This window comes from Rhagoletis pomonella, unplaced genomic scaffold (genome assembly GCF_013731165.1).
Source record: "Rhagoletis pomonella isolate Grant_MI unplaced genomic scaffold, Rhpom_1.0 Rhpom_scaffold_00007, whole genome shotgun sequence".
Lineage (NCBI taxonomy): Eukaryota > Metazoa > Arthropoda > Insecta > Diptera > Tephritidae > Rhagoletis > Rhagoletis pomonella.
Window position 1 is genome coordinate 71,075,887 of NW_023458561.1, and position 26,022 is coordinate 71,101,908.

Sequence of the window (26,022 nt, forward strand, 5' to 3'; positions counted from 1 at the left end):
TTCTCTCGAACAATGACGTGTGCCCGAAACGCGTGGACTCTTTATATGTTGCCAGGAGGTACTTTGTCTTGCCCTCGCTCAGCGCCAGACCAATCTCTCTAGCTTTTTTTCCCTTTGTCCCTTTGTTTCATACGTACGATATCGATATCATCTGCATACGCCAGCAGCATCATTTTTGTGCTATGTATGGTGTCGCTACGATTCAGAGTGGCCGCTCTTATTTATTAGGCTTTCCAGCATCAGATTGAAAAATTCGTACGAGAGGGAGTCGCCTTGTCTAAAACCTCGTTTGGTCTCAAACGGCGCGGAGAGGTCCTTCCCAATTTGGATGGAGCTGAAGGTTGTGCTCAACGTCGTTCATTAGGTTTTTATGTGTCGGAAGTGTTTTATGTCGCCCAAAAGTTCAATTCCAAGTTCTCACGGCTTATCGCCATCCTACAGAAATAAAAGTTTATATTCTGTACATATATTTCTTTATCACAAATTTGGGGCGTATGCAAATACATATATCGAACTTCGAAAAAAATAATTTTAGGTTCCGGGACACCGGAACAATATGCATATATGTACATTCGACTGTTTCAAATAAAACGAATGTTTTTTTTTTTTCTTTCGGTCCCATATGAAAATTTTGTTGTAGGTCACAAAAAAATTATATTGGCAAAAATTCAGCCATTTATCTGAAATTTTTCAGCTATCGCTCGCACAAATAAGAATTTTTAAAAGAAGCGACTTTCTGCGCTACTTTTTTTTAACAAAAAATTAAATACAACAAATAAAAGAGACAGCTGTAAGTCCGAGGTTTGAAGTAGCTCGGTCCTATCGCCGCCGAACATACTTTGTATGGAAGGAAATGACTGAAACAGGGCTAAACCTGCAACAAATACTAATATACACGCCAATATGGCAACTCCGTTCGCGATTGTATTTTGTAAACAGGACTTCCTCTCACAAAAACTCAACTTTACAGTTAAGTGAGTCAAGTCAGCCCATTACACAGCATAGCGAATACAACGCAAAACAGACGGCAAAAAGCTAACTGAGAATTCAGCTGCAAAACTCAGCGTTGGCTCGCTCGTTCAATCGGTTTAACTGGATTCAATAGCCTTCCGTCAATTAGAATGAACATTACGGTCGCCAGTTTGCTGTTTCGCAACGCAAGGAATGCTCAGTCAGGATACCAATAAGCAAAAACCAACTCCGCAATATTTATGTGTATATGTGCGCCCCGTTACATATAAATATTTTAATTTTGTTAAAAGGGTCCTATTTGATTGCATTCGAGGTAAATAATAAACGAAAGAAAAGTGCGGGTGCAAATTGTATAAGAATGAAGAGTGAAAAAAAAGGATTTGTACAAATAAGTTGTACCTAAAAACGGGGAGCTCAAAACGGTCAGACGTGTGTGTGTACATATGTATGTGCAAATAATTGTGTGTAGATATTTTTCCCAATTTTTCACTATCGCTTTAGCTTTAAAAACTGCTACCAAAAGCGTTTTTATTTATGTGTATGTATTTCAGATAAAAAATATTGAATACGACCAGTGGTTTGGAGTAAATAGGTGGATGTCGTGAAAAATATTTCGCTGCAGTGCTTTTAAAGGACATCTATAATATACTCTATCTAATACAAAAAAATGAGTAATCTTGCGCCAGACTGAGTGAGAGATATTTTTGTACATTTGTATGCATACATACACATACATATGTACGTATATATTTTACGTATAATATTCAAACGCAGTGAAGGATGTAAATATTGAAGAAGCAGAGGGCAGTACGCTAAACTTCAGGAAGAAGACACACACAATAATTGCTCGCACAGCCACAAAAAGGCGATGCGTCACCTCGAGTATCCTTCACCATACCCGTACATACATACATACATACATACATAGTATATCCGTATCGTGTGTTGGGCGCTCCATGGTATTTGTGGTGCGTGCTTTCGGTTGTCGAATTATTGTTGCATTTGGAAATGGTATTGCTTCGACTGCAGCTCAGTTGGTTGGTGGTGGAACATTTTTGTTTTCGTGCGACTCGCGGAATGTTTTCCGTGATATATAAGCAATGAGAAATCGCAGTGAAAGTTCAATAAATGAAATGGAATTCGTGGTAAATATATCTACGCTCGCCTAAAGTAATAATAATAGTGCAAGAAATTCTAGTGGCATGATGTTTAAATCTACAAAAATACATATGTATGTATGTATGTGTGTGTGTGTGTGTGTGTGTGTAAATCAAAAGGAACCTAACTTGAAGAGTTAAGTATACGCCACGAAGGCCCCTAAAGTCAACGGAAGAAGTGTTTATAGGGACACAGTGATTTACATATGTCTGAATACATACATATATACATACATATGGTGGTATATAAAACAATTATGTAGGTATTTTCTTTGGTCATTCTGTTCGATCGATTAAATTATAAAAGAAATGAGAACACACACCTACATATGTATGTATGTAGAACAAATAAGTAATCAAGCATTCATCTATAGGAGCACGCAATGGTCGCATCAAAGGTAAAGAAAAGGCATGTGGATACATACATACATACATATATTAGAGCACTGCGCGGTTAAGTAAAAAGTAGCATTTTGATAAACGCCGATGTCGATGGGACGAGTTCACGCTACGTAACGGTACATGTGAAATCGTAGCATAGCCGGTTATTATTCATTTAGTTATCTGCGGAGAAGCAAAGAGCCGTGCACTTTTGTTGGGCATTTTAAAAATTACATATATGCTTTTCTGGGTACCCTCCCGCCATATTCTACCTATTTAACTTATAAATATGTATGTATGTATACTGGCGGCCGCTGGTGGTGTAGTGGTAAGCAGTGCGCCCTATCACTCCGCAGGGCCTGGGTTCAAGCCCTGGTCAAAGCAACATCGTAAAAATGTAGAAAAAAGCATTTTTCTTCTTTTTGCAATTCGGCGATGGGCGGTTTTGCAAAAACATCGACGATATGTATGTACAGTATCGGTCATATCTATAGCTCGCCATTTCAAAGTGATATTGTGTGCCACTTATGTTTATTTATTTATTTTGAAGAATTTTCAATTAAAATATAGTTCTTTCTCTAACAAAACTGATATAAACCCAAGTTTAACAATTTGTAGAAAAGTACAAAAAAGTGCAACAAATTTTCATATAAATTTCAAACTTTTTTCTCCGAGGTGTTAGAATTTTTCTGAATACACAGTTTTATAGCAAAATCAATTTTAGTCTGATAATGTGCAAGTTTCAAGTGGCTAAAGGTTACCGTTGATTTTTTAGAATTTTTTTCGCCAAAGGTGTTGCGGTTTTCTTCCATATACAAATAAATTGAGTTTATTCATTATATGGAAGCCAATGCGACAAAAAAAAATCTAAAAAATTAACGGTAATTCGTAGCCACTTGAAATTTGCACACTATCAGACTAAAATTGCAGGGGCTAAAAAACTGTGTACTCAAAAAAATTCTAGCACTTCCGAGAAAAAAGTTTGAAATTTAGGTTAAATTTTGTTTCACTTTTTTGAAGTTTTCTACAAATTGTTTAACTTGGGTATATATGGGGTTTGTCTGAGAATGAACTAAATTTTAATTGAAAATTCTTAAAAATAAATAAATAAACATAAGTGGCACACAATATCACTTTGAAATGACGTGCTATAGATATGACCGATACTGTATGTATATACGAAAGCCAATCCAAATAATAGTAAGATAGATAGGTATATACATACATATGTAGATCCCAGCTATTGGCTTCACATGCGATTCAAATTACATGCAGACCATTAACGCAATTCTGAACTAACCCCTGCATGCACCTCCATAGACATATATATATATATATATATGTAAGCATGTGTGCAATCCTACGCTACGCCCCTACGTTTACCTAAGCTTGCAGCGCCGAGGCCATCAGCACCTGCTGCAGAACCTTAAGCAGCAAAGCAGTCAATCTGAATGTGAATGCGACCTTAATTCATTTACTTACCTTACCCATACAGTGCGTGCTAAATATCGAACTCACTCATGCTCTAACTTGTAGCTCCAGACGACAAATCAAGCGCGGAATAAATTAGTGATTAATCGCCCGCCGCAGGGCTTCTGCTGAGCTCATAAAATGTGAAATTTACAAGTGGAACATTGCAAGTAAAGACACAGAAAATAAAAGCCTAATTTACAAGTGCAAAAGCGAGTAATAATTTAGACGAGGTGAGAGTATACTGTGACGGCCAGCTGGGAACCTAATTGAAGTTACAGCAGAAAGAAAAATCGATACAAATGAAAACACTAAGCAATATTCGAAGACACAAATTTTACGCACAGTAATAAATAAATGGTCAATTGAAGAGGTGAAGGAGACAGCGACTGGAGAAAGAAAAGTTTCGACGGAATAAATAATCACACGGATTGATATATCGCATAGCGAAGTGTAAATATATATGTACATACATACATATAAAAACAAGAATGAGAAGTCACCATCGAATCGAAGAAACCTAAATTTGAATTGAATCATTTGGACGATGTAAAATATCCTTTACATTTCGTTATGTCTACAACTACTTCCCCGTTTAACTACTTTCAGGTGTTGTGTTGCCCCTTTTGGTCACTTTGTTGTGGAAAAGCCCGTTGTCAAGGTTTCCAAGACACTTTCGGATTGTTATGCTCTGCAATATAGTAAAGAACTGTACGCTCGTTATAAATCATTTTCGGCAAATACGTATTTATGTATGCGGGCGCCGTGAACGAGTGGTTAGAAGTGCCGCCCACCACTATCTGGTGGGAAACATGTTCTATCCATGACCAGAGCAACATCCAAGAAAGTTGTGGTGGCCTCCACTATATTTCCGCCCACGAGAAAACATTAAACTGTAGGTGCCTCCATTTGTGTGCGAAGCTCGGCCAAGCGTTTAGAATTGTTTCTTGTTATTAGATATGTTGTATGTATATATCCACCTACCTAGGTAAAGACCCAAATTTTCAACATAGCTCAGTCATATTTCTCAATTGGGCTTTCAAAAGTTATACAAAACCTTTATGTACATATTCACATATCGTCGCTTAAAGTGCAAAACTGCGTATCAAGAAAATACAAAACCTCTTCTGAGAAGTTGCCCAAATTTTATTTCCAAACGGATCTCTCTTTTATCCCTAATTATCTCTCTTCTTCTTATTTTTAAGTATCGATATTTTAGTAAAAATTGATAACGGTTTGATGACAGCAGCTTCCGGTGAGCAAATACATATCTTTTTTGGCACAAATGTCAGTTACGAGATTTTGTACTTAAAACGACGATATGTAAGTATGTATGTATGTGACTTCTTTAACATCGGAGTCTCGAGACCCAGGGATTGTGCTAAATCTCTTTCTTTCGACATGTATCTACACATACATATGTACACAGTTTTGGTTGCCTAGGTCCCCCTCGGAAAAGAGGTAAGTACCTTACGAGGTAATCCAAGTTTTCTTTTAGCTTTTGTAACCAAAATTGTCACCTTGACCAATGTCATGTACTAGTAAGGCAAAAAATGAACACCTCCGATGACGCCTTACGTTGTCAGTTGCTTTATTAGTAGATGACATTGGCCATGGAGACAATTTTGGTACTCTAAAAGTGGAAAGAAAACATGGATTACCTTTAAGGTGCTTACCTATTTTCCCAGTGGGTATTTTATGTACAAGTACATACATATAAATGTAACCGCATATAAGTACATTACATTTCCTCATATTTGCAGGTTTGAGAGGCGAGGAGAAATGAATTGGTTGAACAATGACAACTTTTTGGGATTTAGCGAATTATTCAAATAATTTACGAAAATATTAATACAAACTGGACGTTGCAACAAACTTTGAAGTGTGATTGTAGTTAATACATACAGTTATCGGAATCATCTGCTCTGAAGGTAGATATATATATATATATATATATATATGTATGTATTTGTATAAGCATTTAAACTAATTGTATGTACTTATGTATATAATATTTCTCGTTGTAGTCGTCGGAAAAGCACAAACTGCAATTAGAAATGACGACGACTAGAAATAACCAGGTGCTGATGCATGGACTTATATTGGTGACCATTTTGGCAACTGCCAAAAGTGCGGAAGCAGAAATTACAATGGAGGCGGCTTTTCAGGGTAAGAACGCAAACATTTATATGTATGTATGTATGCATACACATACATACATATGTATGCACATTGGGGTGCATCGCCAAAAAAGGTGCGGTGCGGGTTTTCCACAAGAATTATAAAATTTATTATACTTAAGATTTTGAAATATTTCCAAAAATCCCATTAGGTTCAGCTCACATAAGTCTTAATATTTTTCCGAAATATTTTAGCGAAAGTCTTAAAGTATAATAAACTTTATAGTATTTCCGATGGAAAAACAGTACCGATTTTTTAGTATGGAGATTGATGCACCCTAATGTACATACATTTGTGTGTTCTAAATTATTTTGGCGAATTTCGGTATTGCTATCCTTTTTTGCTTTTGGCCTAAATAACGTAAGGATATGAGTACATATACAGAGTTCTTGCTGTAGTCGACGTTTTGATTAAGAAGTTGTAATGAGAATAAAACATACGCAAAAAATTTCTCATGGCTGCTACACAACTACAGCCCAACCGTACTAAATTTGTGTGTTTACGGTGAGGTTAAAACATTTTTCAAATTGTTTAGGACATAATTGGAAAGCGTATTACATTTTCCCGCAGTTTTCTCTGAATTGATAGCCAAATATCTACATATATTATATACTCTTTACTAGTTAGTGTAGTTAAAAATACTTAAACGAACCAGCGTTGGTATGTATGTATGTAAATATATAAACGGGAGCAGTCCGCGCTCCAGTTGACGCTAGAAACCCTCCTGGATATTCCATTCTGAGACTAATGTAACGCTAGGCGCAGCGCACACTGAATCCGATAGGCCGACCGACCGATGTCGGCCGAACAATTTCACCGTCCGAACTGATGCGTACACTTAACCAGATTATTGGCCGACCGCATTTGTACACACAAATCTGGTCTATATTTAAATTTTATAAGGAGTGAAATATTTTTAATAAATTTGAATTGACATACCCTTAAAAAGGTAATTCTATAGGCAACTTTTTTTGCCCTGCACCCAATGAGATAATTTCTCGCAGTCCATTTTGGTAAAAACAAACATGAAATTATCGTCGCTGATGGTTCGGTCACCGGTTTATGTGTGCTGCGAGCGCTCATGTTTATTCATGTCGCCCGCATTAGTGTGCGCGTAGCGTTGGGCTTAATGCGTCAGCGTTGTCTGGGGCTGTCAAAAAATTCTCATGCCCATACAATTTGTATGAAGTATACCGAAACAACGAGCGGTAACGCTGTGCGGCTGGAAAATTAGATTTTGACAGGAATGTTGGGAAAGGGGTTTTAAAGAAATCTCCCCCGGACCCCTGGGGCTATTGTTTGAACATTTGGCAAAAACGGGCTAGTCTAATTTAACCGAACCATCCTTGAAAAACTTAACGCGCAAATTTACAATATTTTTAATGTGTGAGGCAGTAAGTAGTCTCGGTACAATTTCTTAATGAAACTTTATATTTGTATTGTACATTATTTGGAAGAAAAAAAATAAAATTTTGTGTTCTAGGATACCCCAATGCACATACATTTACAAATATTTTCACGATTAATTACATAACGTACCTTTGCTGCCAGAGTGTTAAAAAAAAAATACAAAAATTGTTGAGTTATGTATCTTCTTCTACGCTAACAGCTCATTAGAAAAAAATGTGTCTCCATTTTTACTTTTTTTTTGTTTTTTTTTTGCTTTTCTGAAGTTTTCGATTTTTTGAATTATGCCACTCTTGGAGCAAAGCTACGATATGTCCTTGAAAACTTTATAATTAAAAAAATAAAATTTATTTATTAGGCCACTGCGGTCACACGAGTCCCTGTGAACAATTGTGCTATGAAATCCACGATGGCATGTACGAATGCGATTGCATAGAGGGATATGAACTGAATAAAAATGGTTACAGCTGCCAAGGTAAATGCACTTGCAACACTAACAAGTAAAACAAAATTTGGTAAGAGCCTCACCTAGGTATAGCCATGGACGCAGTCAGCGCGTGGTGCGCCATTTTTTAATACCCCCGAATCTGGTTTTCTTAACAAACTGATGTTAGTATCCTCAAATCATTTCGATCTGTCGCGAAATATGCTATCGTTAGTTATTGGAGCTTTTGAAGACATTCTTTAGAATTCGCAGGAGGTCGGCAGAGCTGGACATTCAGGGAAACAGTGAACTGCTTTCAAGCATGGCTGCTCATCTTACCCTACACAGGTGGTCTCTTAACGTGAAAAAATTTTGTGAATATCAACACTGTAACAGAAATTTGTTGGCGGCCGCTGTGGTGTAGTGGCAAGCAGTGCGCGCTACCACCACGCAGGGCCTTGGTTCAATCCCCGGTCAAAGCAACATTGCAAAAAATTTAGAAAAAAAGGATTTTTCTTAACAGCGGTCGCCCCTCGGCAGGCAATGGCAAACCTCCGAGTGTACTTACTTCTGCCATGAAAAACAGCTTCTCTTAAAAATACAATCGCCGTGCGCATTCGGCGTAAAACTGTAGGTCGCTCCCCTTTGTGTGACAATATCAAGGCGCACGCCACAAATCGGAGGAGAAGCTCGGCCCATTTAATTTAAGTATAATAAAGTGCAAGTTTAAAGAGACTGGGACTTCGGTTGATTTTTGTAAATTTATTTTTTTGTTGAAGGTGTTGCTCCTTTTCTTCATATCATCGAACATACTGGCACTGTCAACACATTTTCAAATCTTCAAACTTGCACTTTGTGACACTAAAATTGAGTGGGCTATAAGGCTTCATACCCAGAATCTTTGTAAGAAATCTAATTAAAAAGCTCGAAATTCACCAGACGCCATTTTGAATTTGAAATTCTGACAACGGGATCGTTATTAGCGACAACGAAAACCCGCTAGTACGGAATTTCGAATCATTTTTTTTTTAAGCTTTTGGATTTACTCTGATTTTTGCAAATCGGAATACTGATCCACCTTACATCAGCTGATCAAATGAAATTTGAGTTCATTACTTTTTTCTTCAGTCCAATGGGATAACGCAATGTTCGGGGAATGGTGAATTATTTTTAATAATCTAACAGCTCTAATAGTGACACTAGTATATCGGATAATACCTGTACCTCTATTCAAGCGTACATATAGTATACATTAGGGTGGCCCTTATTTCGAAAAGAGCTCGGATTCTCGGTCTCAACCCACTGGAAATGTGTGAATAGCCGATAGACTAAACTATACAAAGTTTTAGGTCAATCAAAAAATATTTAGACGTAGCTCAAAGCGCTCCAAGTTTCCCATGTATTTTACTATTTTTCGTAGAAATTGTACAAAATTCATTGGTCGCTTCGAGCAATGTAAAAACAGAAAAACTATGAGACTGCGATAAATTTATTATAGAGATATTTATTATAGTATACTCATTACATAAATGTTGCATACATACGCACACATGTTTTTACCGTCCTTGAACCTTTGTTCTAATATTTTGGAGTTTTTATTAGTTATTAATTCCACAGTCAATCTCGATGAGCATTATAAATCTGACGAGGATGTTCTCTACCAAAAGGGTGCATCATTTAGCGCCAAGCTAGCTGATGGCAGCGATGGCGATAATCACATATTGCTAGGCTATGACTCTGCATCCTCGATGGCGGCTGACGCACAACAGATCGGGACGGCCTCTGTTCCAGACTCGTCTTCGATGGAGGATGTTGAGGATGGGCAGGCCGACCACTTTTTTGATGAGATTCTGAAACGCCACGAAGGCGGAGCGAAGGTCAATTCAAACGATTATTACATATCATCTGAAGACGTCTATTTCAGTAATGGCGATGATCCAGAGTTAACTAATACTAGCCAAGATGTACCTGAGTTAAAAGCTAAATTGACAGAACAGACAACGGCACGGGCGGCGGTTAACTCCCGTCGCTTTGTAGTAACCGATGCCACAACCGGTGATGATCCTCCAGCGGTGTCGTCAGATAAAAAATCAAAGCGTATCCGCTTAAAATCAGACATCAAGTCTACCACAAATACAATGGGCGTCAATGGAAAGGCACCTTCGGCATTGAGAAAATCAACAGACAATTCAAATCAGTTAGCAAACTCTTACTCCAATGACATAGACATGGTGGGCATGCCAATGTTTGGCGGCATCTTTGGAAATCAGCCCAGTCGTCGAACAAGTCAAAGTACATATCAGAATCAATATGCAATAAATACTATCGACCTTTCGAATTCAAATCAGTATAGTCAAAATTCAGCGGGCGATGCTGCTGCTGATGTGATGCAAGAAAGTGGCGAATTCATGGCAATATCAGATAAAACGAACATATCGAGAGGAGACCACCGGCCGGCTTCTTCAACGTAAGTTAGGCAAAGCTAGAGTTAGGGTCCGTTTTTCAGTGCAAGTTCAACTGTGTGCGTTGTGTCGTTTAAACCAAATTTTTAACTCAAAATCAAATTTACGAAGTTTGAACTATGTAATTTGAAACGCCCAATTAGGCTGGTGTGTTTTACATATATTTGCCTCAGGTGCCAAAACTGAGATGAAAGAGAAGAAAAAAAAATTTGAATTGTTTGCAAAATATTTAGGGGAATTTTGTATAGCGACACATAAATACGCTAAATGTTCATACGAAAGATGAAAAATGTCCACAAGAAATTTAACAAACGAAACTTGATTTGGATTTTATTTGCATAGGCTAAATTCTTTAATTTTCCGCCCATAATTATTCAGAGATTTCGGCCGCGATTCTATCAAAAATGAAAAGCAAAAACAGTGTTGCCCTACAAAACAACTAAACTATGAAGCGGCCTTAAACTGACACTGAATATCTGGTTGGTAGTTTAAATTTAAATTTCCTTTAAGTATACTTCATTGAAACTGCGTTTAAACCTGCACTGAAGACTGGCCCTTAGTGTGATGTTTTTTTTTTTTTATCACTCATCTTTATGACGGATTTTACAGTTCGCGGACTTGTGATTTGGATTGTGGATCGGAAGGGGTATGTGAGCGGAATGATGACGCCAATAGATGTCTGTGCCCCTTTGGCAAGAGCGGTGATGGTTGTTTCGAGGGTAAGCAGATTAAATACATACATACGTACATGTTAGGATATGAGTAAATGCCAATTTATCCATTTCAGAAATAAAAATCCGAACGCCTAAATTTTCGGAGCACTCATGGTTGGCATTTCCGGCATTAAGAGGGGCATATAAACACGTACAGGTAAAGCCCTATCGAAAGCGCCCTATCTAAACCCCAATGTTTTTAAACTGATAGAGAATAAATATTTAGCTTTTATTATACTCTCTGATTCCCCTAAAACCCATTAAATCTTTATTTTAAGTCGTCTTGTGAATTCCCTAAATATCAAAAATTTTCAAAATGGCTGGCAACTTGGTTAGCCAGACTAACGACCAGAGAGAGCCTCTACTCCGAACGCTCTGCTATGGAATTCACAGAAAACTTAAAAAAGCTTTTTGTCATGACTGATATAAAATTTATAGAAAGATTATAGGCTGGTTTTAGGTTATTTTGCAATTCTGATATAAAAAGTAAATATTTTAGCCGGTTAGTTAAAGTACCATGGTTCGAACCCTGGGCTAAGAAGCATCTAAAATAAGAAAGTTTTCACTAACAGCGATCGCTCTCGGCAGGCAAATGCCAAGCTCCGAGTGTATTTTCTGAAAAAGCCTCTACTAAAAGCATTTGCTGTTCATAGGCGGCGTAAAATTTAGATACCACCATTTTTTTTTATAAGATCAGGACGCACATCACAAATTTGAGAAGAAGCTCGACCAAATATTTAGCAAAAGCGCCAAATATTTTTTCTTTTTAATGAAAAATACTACAGACTCTTATACGCATTACGCCGCAATTTTTTTTATAAGTCTGCATTAGCACGAAGTTGTCATAAATTGGTTTCATCACTTCAGATACGTGTCGAGTTCAGACCAGAGTCTTTTAATGGAGTTATTTTGTTGAGTGGAGAAAGGGACGATCTGACTGGGGATTTTATGGCACTGCTTTTGAACAAAGGTTTTGTAGAATTTTGGTAAGTACCACCCACACAGTTTTATTTTATTACCGATAATGTCAAAGGCCTACATAACTTATTTATAAAACGTTGTATCTGTTTTTGAAAAGGTTTGACTGCGGATCCGGTGTTGGCAACGTACGATCTCGTGAAACTATTCTGTTAAATGAGTGGAATTCCGTTATCATTTACCGTCACCGATGGGACGCTTGGCTGGTGCTGAACCACGGTACCAAAGTACAAGGTCGCTCGAATGTGAGTAAAGTTTATGAACAGAGCGCAATTATTCTCTCTTCTTCGCTATATCGGGTTATCCATCTATACCTTTTTTAAATTCAAGATAATGTACTTAAAACAGAACTGGATGTCGTCGGAGTCTTTATTATTACCTGAAAGAACAATCTCTGACATTTACTTTTTAAAAATAAATAAATTCGAATTTTGGCCGTGACTACACAAAAAGGTCAAATATTCATTACTCTCTCCAGTATTGGCACCGGTATCGCGCGAATTACGCGAGTACTGTTGGGTTCCAAGTTTTTTGAATTGTAGCTGGCTTATCAATTTTCAAACGAGAATGATAAGAAAGGCCTAGATAGATCACCCGTTACATACATAGGATAGTATATAGTAACCAAGAATGCAAAAGGCCCTATTTGAAAATTTTTAAATTTTACAGGAGAGGTAGAAACTTTCCAAAATTTTTCCTCTTGCCGAAAGAGGTGCTGGTACCAAACTTTACGTTTCTAAGTATAAATTTAGAGGATGCTCATGATGCTCATATTTTACTCTAGAAGTATTGTGTACATATATTTATCAAACAATTGGTTAAGTAACCTAAGAAAATTTCAAATTTAAATTATCTAAAAAATATTACAATCTTCAGTTGGCATGACAACATTGGCTTTTTATAAAAATCACCAATATTTTCGCCAATTTCACAGCGATCCAGTAGTGCATTTCAAGGTCATTTAGCACCCTGTATTGAATGCAGTCGAAAACTGAAAGTTGGTATAGATATTACAAATATGAAAAGGAAAAAAGCTAAGGGGGTTCCCCGTTTTCTAGAATGACATTTTTTTCAACCAAACAAAATTTGGACCACTCTAATGTGCATCGGAGGGAATTCATCGAAGTATCGATTTGCATAGAATTTTACGATATTATTTCACAACAAAATATATAATTATTACAATATTAGTAATTAATAATTAGGTTTCTAACGGACGGTTGAATTGGGTGAAAAACTTTTTCGTAAAACGATAGAAATCATTAAAATTTGAATTTGATCAAAAATTCGTCATTATTTTTCAGACTTTTTAGGCAGGTCTGTTGTCCATTTCATTCGATTTTATGTTTTCTCGATACATATGTATGTGTAAGGACCGTTTAAAGGATGTTATTATTGCTATGAATTTTGTTATAGGGGTGTATTTGAGATAAAACTAACAGAATACGTATGTAGGTACGTAAACATCATGATTCAATAATAAAAGGTTTGCTCACTAGTGATATTTGAGTTTTGACACTCCCTTACAGAAAGAACCCATAAACCCATACACAGTGCCTTGCTAAGGGAGCCGATTTTGTGAAGAGGGAGCGAGAAAACTGTTTTCTGAGCAAACCTTTTATTATTGAAACATCCATTTTAGAAAGTGTCATCTAGGGCGTTTAGCATTAATGGTGACGATACTAGATACTTTCTATATTCATGTTCCGTTGCGAATATTAAACAAATATTTCTTATAGGGACTCTTCTCTCGAATCACTTTCCGTGAGCCTGTCTTTCTGGGCGGCAGCGGAAATATCACTGGATTGGCGAGGCGTTTACCGGTCTACACAGGCTTTATTGGCTGCATAAGACGGTTCGTAGCGAACGAGCATGAGTACAAATTTGAAGAGCACCCCTTGGGAGATGTTACAAAAGGTTTTGACATACGTGAGTACCACTATGTGTCAATCTACATGCATATGTGTCGTGTAACCAAGGCGCTTCACAATACAAGGTGGTGTTGATTGATCAGCTGATTGGATATTTTTGTCTCTAAACTAGTACAGGAGAATGTCATCCAAGACGGAAGTGGCGCAACTTTTGGATGTCAACAAAACGAAATGACGAAAATTATCTCCTATTGCCTTTCGTTTTGACATCCTCTTGTACCAAAAAGCAATAACAAAATACACTGCACTTTTACTTATATGCAATTGCCACCATCTTGTATGGATGTGCCTTGTGTGTCACGAGCAATAACCGTCTAAGTCGAGAAATCATACTTTCGGCCAAACCTCGTCTATATACCTAAATACATACATATTTACTACATATCGCTACTTCACCAATATTCTTTCATAACTCAAAAAACTATCATTAACTTTATCATGCTTCATAAAACTATATAAAACTATATGTGGCGCTCACATTTTGGCTGTTTGGCCAAATGCAGGGACTTACAGTTATAAACGATGTTTCCACGACAAGTGATTCGCTCTCCCATTCGTAATTTACTCATTCGTGATTGGCGCCCCAATCACGATTCGAATCATTTCATTTGTAGGTGATTCAGATCCAATCACCATGCGAATCGCGAACAAATCGTTGTCTTCTCTAATTTTTATCGATAACGGCTGTCAAAACACTTAGACCACACACATCTCCACCAGCACAAACATTGAAAAAATAGATAGATTCGTTAAAACTATTGATTTAGCTATTTAACCACTACACACTTTTTCTCCACCGTTGAAATGCACAATAAACAACACATTACAAAAATAAATAAAATTAAAGAACAAGTAGCGGAGTTGTAAAGTGAATCAAGAATGTGTGTCGTGTAAACAGGTTGTTTCGCCGTTCGTAATTGAGAGAGCGAACCACGTAATTCGGTTGTCGTGGAAACACCATTTTACGTCGTCTCTCCGAACGCAGGTTGCCATTGCCTGCCGAGGAGGGGAAGCTTTAGTAAAAGCTTCATATCATGCTGCATATTGTGTGATGCGTAATAATATCAATGGAATTAATGTAAATTGACATAAATTCACTTTTTTAAGGGGATTGATGTCAATGACATTAGCACAAAAGCAAAAGTGATTAACATTAAGTCACTTTGGAATTGATTCAATCCCTAAAAATGAAGTAATGTTAGAAAAAACATTTTGTTACATATTTATTTTTTTCTTTTTCTTTTTGCCCTATAACAAATCATATTCAAAACTGTTTGTTGAGCTTGGGGCCCTCTTTTACATGATAAATATATAGAAAGATAGAGAGACACTTTTAAAACTCTTCAAGTTTACAAGCAATTTAATTTTTATATTTTAAACATAAACACTTCTCATTTTAAATCTCAAACAACAACAATTTCTTTTTTTATTATCCAATTTATAAAATTTTAAAATGCTGGAAAACTTAAAAAAAAAATTCACGGCCGACGAATTGAGAAAACGGTTTTACCTTATAGTCTTATCTATAGCTAATCTAGACTTAGAGACCTATAAGCCACATCGAAACGTTACGTAAATTAAGTCTACACTAACTGAGCCTTTACTAAGTTTTGTCATGGGGTTTTTATGAAAAATTAATGTGGAAAAAACAACAACAGTTTTATAAGTGATGAAAGTATAGTTGCTATTTCGGAGATCACCACATTCCTCATCAGACTTCTTCCTCGAGTTTACTGCGACTCCATCTTATGGCGAACTTAGCTCACCGCTGCGGTGTAATGCACTTTGAAAGCTGTCTACTATGTACATACATATCGCTCATTTACTTCAAAAGCGTAATAATCCAAGAAATATAAATATTGAGTTAAACTAAATTTCATAGAACATTAGAACAAAGTATGTATTAATTTTAGTTATGGGAGTACATGTAAATTCAAAACTGTAAAGCCGTTTTTCTCGAGTTTTTTTTTTAGTTATGACGCTATTGGAATAACGGGGCGATATGTTTAAAGGGGACTTTGTCAAAATTTGTTCGAAAGAGCAATAACGTCCATGGATTCTACTTCGCTTTCGAAAAGGTATTATCTGGCAGGTTCTGTTATTCACTTCCGAGTGAATGGGAGTCAAAGCGAATTTATGACACATTGACATTAATTCCAATGACATTATTTCAATCGTTTTGGGTTGTGACAGTTTTTAGTAAATGAGCGAATTGCAGAGCGAATCCTTGGATAACACCAGTTCTGACATACTTATTTATTTATGGTGCCTATGTTTTATTTTCCAGAGGACTGTGTAACTGACAAATGCTTCAAGTACCCTTGCCAGCATGGTGGCAAGTGTTTGCCATCCGATCAGGGTGCTGTTTGCCTATGCCCAATTGGCTTTGTGGGCGATCTTTGCGAAATACGCATGGACCTCCAGGTATGTTAAGCAGTGTATTGATACAAAAGTTAGTGTAACTAAGTTTTCTGTACCAGGTACCAGCATTTAACGGTTCATCCTATCTACGTTATGCGCCACTTGGCGACAGTGCACTCATTTGGCTGGAATTGAAGGTGAAAATTGTGTAATTTAACATAGACGCAATTAAACGCTTTGTTGTAACCTTAAAGGTCATCCTGAAAGCTGAACATCCCGATGGTTTAATACTCTATTCAGGATCTGAGAAGCATGGAGATTTTATCGCTTTATCACTGAGTGGAGGCTTTGTTGAATTTGTATTTGATTTAGGCAGTGGACCTGCTGTTGTTAGGTATGTATGTACGAGCTCTGGCTACTAAATTTCTTGCACCTGTAAAACCCTCTTTTTTTATTCATACATATTTACTCATTTATATATATATATTTCATACATACATACATATTTATTTTAAAATTAAACCAACAAATCGGAAATAGGAGTGAGTATCCTTTGACAATTGGACAGTGGCATGCCGTAAAGGTATCACGAACGGCACGTTTGGCAGTGCTTAAGGTACGTACATATGTATACAAAAAGCAAAGTACAAAGCTAAATTTTCACCGCTATTTGTGACATCTGTGTGTGGTTACTTCTACATACTCCAGATCGATACGTTCCCAGAAGTAATGACTATCTCATCCAATGGCTTCTGGCATCTGTCTTTGCCCGAAAATATTTTTTTGGGTGGCGTCAATCACGAGGACAAATTACCTTTGGATCTGCGGTCCAAAGCTTTTTTCGTTGGCTGCATTCAGAAGGTGAAAGCCCATGCAAACCTTGTACATACATACATATATACGCACAAAATCTCACTCATTAATCTTCAATTCATAGATTGACATCAATGGGCACTCTTTGGCTATCGTATCGGAGGCGTTGGGTGGCACCAACATAGGCAACTGCCCGCATGCGTGTGTCGCAAGGCCTTGTGGTCCTCTTGCCGAATGCATACCGCAAATGGAGAGTTATGAATGTCGCTGCAACGCGTTCAGCAGTCAGTGCAACAGGGCAGCTGAAGTGACCATAGAGGAACTACAAATCAATAAGGCGAAGAAGAAATATAAGGAACAAATAAGAAATGATAAACATCATTACTTGCCCAAGAAAACCAAGGCGAGAGACCGCTCAAAATTGCATTTAAGTAAAGGACATTCCAAGATTACAAAACTGGCGACCATGCCCCCCACCACCAACATCAACCGTTTGGAGGTGCACACAACCCCTTCGAACCATCCCCACTATGGGCATGCCAGTAGACAAATACAGCCCTGGCAGCCTCCCGTATTGGACGAAGAAGGAGCTAATATAGCCGACAAAGAAGACGATATAATATACCGCGATACTCGTCCTTCGGATGGACAGCATAACATCAATGAGCAACCCTTTGACAACACACAACCCCGTCGATTCCACAATAACAAAGAAAAGAAGGAAGGACGAAAACACACATCAAATTTTAAGGCAAGCGACTTCCTAGGGAAGCAGCGAGACAATACGAAAGTCCGCAGCAAGAGTGAGCATTACCAGAAAGACGACTCATTTAATTTGAAGCTGAGCAGATTGCCAACGCATTACGAAAGCTTCCAAACGGACCCGGAAGTAGACATTTTGACGTTCGACGATAATGTTGAAGTCGAAATTGGTGTAAATCAAGGCTCGGATTATGTTAGCATGCAAGATGATTACAATGCAGCGAATGATGGCATTTATAATGGCAATGGTGGGGAGGACAAAGAGGATATAAAGAGTATGTCCTTCGATTGGAAATACGATGAGTATGGCAGCGACCGTAGACATGCTCATGACGCCATGAATGAAGAAACCAAATCCGAACCGTTTTTAGTCGACGAAAGCCTATTTGACCCGAAAGACAGTTCCGAAGACTACCACCGCAAAGAACTGGTTCAAGATATGCGACGCATACTTGCCAATGGCCCAGAAGACGTGGGCAATAAAAAGGAGCTGAAATTATTTGTAGATGAATACGATTATGAAAAAGATGAAGACAACAGCCAAGAAGGCGGAAGGAAGCTTGTTGTTCAAGATAGAAACAGTGAAGTAAAGAATTTGAACATATCAGATGGATTTGGTTTAGATTTTGGAGAAACAAATGACGATCTGCTGGAGCCGGTGCAAACAGTGGCAGTTGAAAAGGTCACAGTAGACGAACAAAACAAAACATTCACTGCACCAAGTACTCAAACCGATTGGAGTCTATTGAAAAAGATGCAGCTATCGCCCGATCACCAAAGCGAATTCGTCGGCGTGCGAAAAAATTTCGGTGCGTGCTTTGCCGGAGAGAACAGCTATTTCCACTATAATGACGCAGAGACTATGGGCCAGGTCATCAGCTATAATGTAGACTTTAATTTACGCATCAAAACACACTCACCGAACGGGGTAATACTGTGGACAGGACGACAAATTACAACGCAGGACAATGCCGACTTTTTGTCTTTGGGAATCGAAGATGGGTACGTAATTATAATCGGGTTCATATGTATGACTGTGTGCACAAAATTGTAACACAAAATTTTTATTCAAACTTTAATTTACTTTCTGTTTTCAGTTATCTACATTTTCGCTATGATCTAGGTTCTGGAGAAGTTGATATTAAATACAATACGAGCCGAGTTAGTGATGGCCTTTGGCATAGGGTTCGGGCAATCAGGTGAGTTATGATGGAACCTCGACGAACGCTTAGTTAAACAAGCCAATTTTTATTTTAGCAGGCATTATTTGTATGCTTAAAATTAAATGCTATTTTTTCGAATTTTTAATAATACGTTGTATAAAATCAACAACAATACATTTGTTAAATAAATATGAGTTAATTCCATTACATTCCAACCTATGATCTACAAGAAACTGATTAATCTGAATCTTAATATCGGATATAAAATCCTACTGGATAAACATTGTTTACAACTTTAACAACATAATTTTCTTTTTGAAAAGGTCCAAATGCTTCAACCAAATTATGTTCGAGCCGCTGGATCGTTCATTTCAAAACTGAAATCAAAAATTTTATAAAGCTCTTAATTTACTGTTATTGATTACATTGGACAGTGCTACCCTAGGTGTTTAAAAAAAAGAAAGTGGTCTCAACTGTTTTTTATTTTTTAACCGACTTCACAAAAAGGAGAAGGTTATCAGTTCGTCGGATTTTTCGTTTTTTAATGTATGTTACTGAATAACTTTGGACTACGTTAACCGATTTCTATAATTCTTTGTTTTTTTTTTTAAGGAAAGGTGTTACCTCGCAGGTGGTCCCATACTAATTTGGCTTAACGCCGACCTTTGGATCATGAAGAAATTAACGATAATCTTAAACTTTTATATGAGAATTGAAGTCGGTTTTGTTTTTTGCTTAAAAATTACTTGTTTCTGCTATAAATATATTTTTATTCGAATCTCATTCCACTGAAAATTGGTTAATTTTTTTCAATAGACTACATTGCCCACCATCGACATTTCTGACACTTTTTCCTTTTGTGAAAAACACGGTCAACTGCTACATATAGAGAATATATGTAGATACGCTGGGAATAATTTAAATGCTTATATATTTGCATCTCCGATTTGAAATTTGATAATTTTTGATTAACCTCTGAGGCTTGCAGTTTAATTTGATGTACGCTAGGTGGCGCGGGTGTCGAGATATTCGAAAACCCCGTATTTATGATCCGATTTGTTTCATATTTAAACGGTATATTACTTAAGTGGAAAGAAATAACTCCACTAAAAATTTAGCTAATAAAAGCTTGTCTTAAAATTTTTTTTTTTTTAATTACTTGTTTTTATTTTTGCCACAGAGACTCCCAAGCTGGTTATTTGGAAATGGATGGAAGAAAAACATCAGCCCAGTGTTCGCCTGGTAAATTGAAGCAGTTGAACACAGACACAGGACTATATGTTGGTGAGTGAAATAATGTTATTGCCGATAACAGTATTGACTGGATATAAGCACTGCTGCCACAAATGTATATGTATTGTACAGCAAAGTTGATATAGCAAGTCAAATCGTTAGATATCGTATTGATTTAGCACATAATTGCTTTTCGAAATGCTATTGCTGAAACCAAGGATGTTCGTCGCGGAAATATTTCATACGAATTATCATGATTGTTGTTAAATATCATTGGTCGGACTGAAAAAACTGCAAGCTAGGGATCTTGTGCATATTCGGTGCATTTGTAAGTTCACAACAATAAAATGCACACGGTTACCATGGTAGCAAGCTTAAAATTTGCAAATGCAATTCCAACTGCAAATCCAAGACCATTTCCTTAATGTTTTGTTTTTTGCTCCCCATGAGCGCCAACAGGTGCCGCAGGAAACTGCTCATTCTGTTTTTCTTTTGTTGGTCCCGAGCTAATTTGTGTTTTTCACAAGCTTGAGATCTTTTGGACTATTCTAGCCGGGTGTGTTTATGAAAACAGTTAAACTGCCAGAAGAAGAAGAAGAAGACGTCTATATCGTTGCAAAGCTCATACAGTTTATCGTTGAATCGTCTGCAGTATTCACCATCGCTAACGCGCATAGGCCCATAAATCTTGCGCAGAATATTTCTCTCGAAAACTCCAAGAGCCGCCTCATCAGTCGCTGTCATTGTCCATGCCTTCCCGCCATAGGCCACCACAGCCATGATGAGTGACTTGTAGAGTGTGATTTTTGTACGACGAGAGAGGACTTTACTTCCCAATTGGGCTTCTCAGTCCATAGTAGCACTTGTTGGCAAGAGTGATTCTTCGTTGGATTTCAAGGCTGACATTATTATTGGTGGAAATGATGGTTTTCAAATAAACGAAGTCGTCTATTTTTTCAAACCTGTAACCGTCAACAGTGTTTTTGTTTTTTACCGATAATGTCGATGTCGTCGGCATACGCCAGCAATTGTACGCTCTTGTAAAGTATTGTGCCGGAGCGATTCAGTTCTGCGGCTCTTATTATCTTCTTCAACATCAGATTAAAGAAATCGCTCGAAAGGTATCAAACGGCTCGGGAAGGTACTTCCCAGTTCTGACGGAGGTGGTCGTATTGCTCAACGTCATTTGAAATCGACAAGTAGGTGGCGTGTATCGATCGTATTCTCGCGGGTCTTTTCCAAGATTTGGCGTATTATGAATACCTGGTCTATTCTGGATTTTTCAGACCTAAAGTCGCAATTAGTTCGATGACGGTGGGATTCAGTCTTTCACACAATACGCTCGATAAGACCTTGTAATCTATGCGTAGAAGGCTGATCCCGCGATAGTTGGCGCGATCGCCTTTCTTGTGGATTGGGCAGAGCACACTTAAATCCCAGTCATCGGGCATGCGTTCATTTGACTATATTCTGCATAAGAGCTGATGCATGCACCTTATCAGCTCTTCGCCGCCGTACTTGAATAGCTCGGCTGGCAGGCCGATAGCTCCAGCAGCTTTGTTGTTTTTCAGCCGCGTAATCGCTATTCGTCATAAATAGTCAGGCGTTGGGGCATCGACTCCATCGTCATAGACTGGAGCTCGGGTTCGTCTTCTCCACTACTTTCAGCGCTGTCTACATTCAGTAAGGTGGAAAAGTTTTCCCTCCATAATTTAAGTACGTTATGGACATCGGTCACTAGGTTGCCATTGTTGTTCTTACAGGAGTTCTCCCTGGTCTTGAAACCTTCCGTAAGTCGCCTTACCCTCTGATAAAATTTTCGGTAGTTTTTCCTATCAGCCAGCATCTCAAGTTCTTCGCCCTCGCGTATTTCGGCCTCACTTTTCTTATTGCAGCAAATACGTCTCGCTTCCCTCGTCAGTTCAGGGTCCCACATGACTCGCGTTGCGCACGATCGTAGCGTGGCCCTGTTGGTGGCATCTACTTTCTCTGCAGCTTTTTGACATTCTTCATCGTACCAGTTGCTCTTTCGGGTTCCCTGAAATCCGACTATTTCTTCGGCGGTGGTACTTAATGAGCGGGAAATGCAGTTCCACTGCTTGACCGTCTATTGTAATTGCAGCTTTTCGACGTTAATCTTTCCTTGCATTGTTGGGTGCACCTTTTTCTGCTGCAGAGAGGCGGGTGCGTATCTTGGCTGCAACAAAATAGTGGTTCGTGTCAATGTTTGCCTTGCGTCTATCACAACATGATCGATTTGGTTTCTCGTTTTTTGATCTGAAGACTGCCATCTAGCTTGATGGATCTTTTTATGCTGGAACCTAGTAATACATATAACTATGTTTCGGGCACCGGCGAAGTCGAGCAGCCTCAGTTCGTTATCGGCCTTTTCGTCGTAGAGGTTGAATTTTCCGGCAGTGGCGCCAAAGATCCCTTCCTTGCCCACCTTAGCATTAAAATCGCAGAGCACGATTTGAATATCGTGTCAGGGCAGCGCTCATATGTACACTCCAAGCGCCCGTAGAAGAGATCCTTGGACACCTCGTCCTTCTCTTCCATCGGGGTATGAGCGTAGATGAGTCAGATGTTGAAGAATCTCGTCTTTATGCGGATTGTGGCTAGACGTTCGTCTAACCGGGTGAACGCCAGTACTCGGCGACGGAATTTGCGCTCTTTTACGTGGCAACTGTAGTAGACGTCGCAAGGCTTCACGTTTCCTTGCCCTGCATTTCTTAGATGGCGGTTATGTCAGTTTTGGTCTTCTCGAGGACATCAACCAGCCGGGCAGACACACCTTCCCAGGTACATACACTCAAATCATAGTCTTTTATACGCTTGCCGTGGTCGTGATCAGAAAAAGGGCTCTCATCCGAGGCTGTTTGTTCGTGTTCATTGGGCGAGGTTTCGAATCGAATACTAACCTATTCTACATTCGTTATCGAAGGCGAGACTCGAAAAAAATTAGTTTTCCAATCATTTTCGAATTGTTAACCAAGCCCAATGTTTATTGGTGAATTATTTCAAAATTTTAATTTTGTGGGAAAACGCAATCAAAATTTGGTCAATTCATACAGATGGTATACCGAAAGACAGATGGAGAAAGACACATATCTTCGCGCCATTTTCGGGAAGTTTGTTCATCTGTTAGGCTGAACATAGTCTCCTTATCAAGTTTATTAATTGTATGATGGAATCTCCAAATACGTAAATTCTGAATTACACACATCTTCTTCTTGCAGGTGGCATGCCGGATGCGATTTATTTTACACGACGGAAATATGCAAGCGGTTTTGTTGGTTGCATCTCGGAGATCGTGCTGGCCGGCGAACTCAAACTGAACTTTGACCCAAACACGGTGGGGACGGCACACAATGTCGAGACGGGATTGCTTTGAAATACCGTCATAAGTACGTATCAGCAACGGTCAATACTCCTGACATTAGTTTAATGTTCTGTTTTGCTTTGAAAAATAGTTGAGTTTGTACAAAGAGATAATTTTACATTTTTTTTTATAACTAAATCAAATTAGTTGAACTTAGATTGTAGCTAACTATTTACACGATGTACTTATGGATACAAATGGACACTACTGAAATGCACACAAACATATACATAGATGCCTACATACATACATACATACACACACACATGCATACATAGTATATTTTAAAGAATGCTTCACTTAAGCCTTTGACTGTCAATATTTAAAAACGAAACCAATCAAACACCACACAAAAAAGCAGATCAACAAAAAAAAACAAAAAAATTATTAAGAAATTAAGAAGGCTAATTTGCATCGCATTTTTCTACAGAAAAAAAAAACCGCTAACAATACTAAATAAATAAAAAATTAAAAAAAAGACGGTATGTAGGAGTAACGGTACTGCATGTTTGACGTGAATTTCCAAAAGGAAAGGCACGTTTTTGCATAGAAAGGGGATTTCGAAAATCGAAAATCGAAAGTCTAAAGTACTGTAATTTGTATGTAAGTAGATATTGATGTAATCATATACACACATATGTATGAATGTCTGCTAAAGAAAAGCCGATAATATATATTTAATGTTGTAGTGGTAGTAGTAAGTTAACTAAAATGAAGAACTATGTATGTATGTACGAAATATTAGAAGATATCATTTACGAACAAAATATAAGAAATATGTAACGAAAATATATTTAACAAAAAAAAACAAAAAAAAAAAACAAAACACAACAAAACAAAACAACTAAGCAAAGAGCAACCCACTTTTTATAGCGAAATTTTGAAAATTTTTTAATTGTTTAACACAAAAAAATTTACATACATCCATACATACATAAATAAATGTATATTAACAATTACTGCGGCAACTTACACACGCTTTACTTAAATATATTGTGTACATGTATGTATGTGTAATTAGTAGGTATGTCTCACACATATGTATGCCACTCGCTGCTACTTGCTGCAAGCCTAGTGTAACACGCGATATTATTACCAAAAAAAAAAAATTAAATTCTCGTAAAACATTGTACACACACACACACATGCATAAATTGGACATTGGCTGACAATTGATTTAATTTTACCCTATGAATTACAAATATAATGTCTTGAAGAAATCTCCACCAGCCTAAGAAATGTGGCAACATACATACATACATACGTTTTAATACATTTTTATTTTTGGTTATTTTACATACATACATACATACATTTGTATGTATCAACGAACAACGTAAAAACTATGTACAATAAATACAAAATGAATTTTATTTAAAATTATCTATGTTAGTAGTAGATATGCATTTGATCACGGGATCTCAAGCGAATTTCAGATCCATACATACATACGTACACACACACATAAATAGTACATATGTACAAGCTTATCGAGCCCTAACCGCCAAAATAACGTAAGCGAAATTTTTTTCAAAATTTTCTTTTTGATGCAGAAATATTCCTAGAGCATCTAGATGTATTTCTGCATCAAAAAGAAAATTTTGAAAAAAATGTCGCTTATGTTATTTTGGCGGTTAGGGCTCTCGATATATGTATGCGTACAGACAATACGAATATCCATTGTTTTGTAATAGATTGTAAATTTGTGTTTGTAATAACGAAAAAACAAATGAATCAATTTCACAACTGTGGAGTTTGGAATATTTGGGATCATATACATACATACATACGTAAATGCTTTGGTCGGAACTGGAATGGACTTGTCGACCCTAATATAATGTATGTATGTATGTGTGTGCTTATCCCTTTAAGCGATACGGATGTTGCAAAAGTTCGATCAAAGAACGAATAACTTTTCCCCTCCCGAATTTTAATCTATTCCCAAGTTTTTATACACCGTATTCTCTTACGAACAAAGTGCGCTCGAGGGCCATAGAGGTTCACTAAGCTGGGCAAGGAAAAATAAAAATAACCTATCTATACATACATATCCCTCTCAATGTCAATTAAAACTGTGATATTCACATATCACCACATTAAATAGGTAACTGGCAACAACGATACGGACCCATAAAGAAAAACGATAGTTTTATAAACGATCGCAGGGTGAAATTGCGCAAAAAAGTTGACATTGACCGAGCTAGCGAAGCGCTTTAAATCCACAGCCCTACA

At 37.5% G+C, this 26,022-nt stretch overlaps 1 protein-coding gene across 6 annotated transcripts; it reads left to right on the forward strand.

Annotated features, from left to right (window-relative positions):
• The first annotated feature begins 994 nt into the window (after positions 1–994).
• On the forward strand, positions 995–24,602 carry LOC118743510. Of its 6 annotated transcripts, none has more exons than XM_036476235.1 (19): positions 995–1,285; positions 5,744–5,911; positions 6,008–6,149; positions 7,927–8,043; positions 9,595–10,459; positions 11,064–11,173; positions 11,242–11,324; positions 12,035–12,153; positions 12,246–12,390; positions 13,885–14,074; positions 16,364–16,500; positions 16,557–16,634; positions 16,692–16,831; positions 16,978–17,053; positions 17,146–17,298; positions 17,375–19,014; positions 19,110–19,211; positions 20,356–20,459; positions 23,648–24,602. In XM_036476235.1, exons 3-19 carry the CDS (start codon positions 6,038–6,040, stop codon positions 23,800–23,802), a joined length of 4,326 nt encoding a protein of 1,441 aa, XP_036332128.1. In that variant the 5' UTR covers positions 995–1,285; positions 5,744–5,911; positions 6,008–6,037; the 3' UTR covers positions 23,803–24,602. The 6 variants fall into 6 exon arrangements, with proteins under 6 accessions (XP_036332128.1, XP_036332133.1, XP_036332134.1 ...); XM_036476240.1 differs by having other exon boundaries at positions 6,011–6,149; XM_036476236.1 differs by lacking the exon at positions 995–1,285 and adding an exon at positions 1,955–2,117.
• Positions 24,603–26,022: the final 1,420 nt, after the last annotated feature.

Coding starts and splice junctions, on each gene's coding strand:
- LOC118743510 (XM_036476235.1), top strand. CDS start 6,038: ATGACGACGACTAGAAATAACCAGGTGCTGATGCATGGACTTATATTG. Junction 16,832..16,977: donor AGTGGACCTGCTGTTGTTAG/GTATGTATGTAC, acceptor AATCGGAAATAG/GAGTGAGTATCCTTTGACAA. Junction 20,460..23,647: donor AGACACAGGACTATATGTTG/GTGAGTGAAATA, acceptor TTCTTCTTGCAG/GTGGCATGCCGGATGCGATT.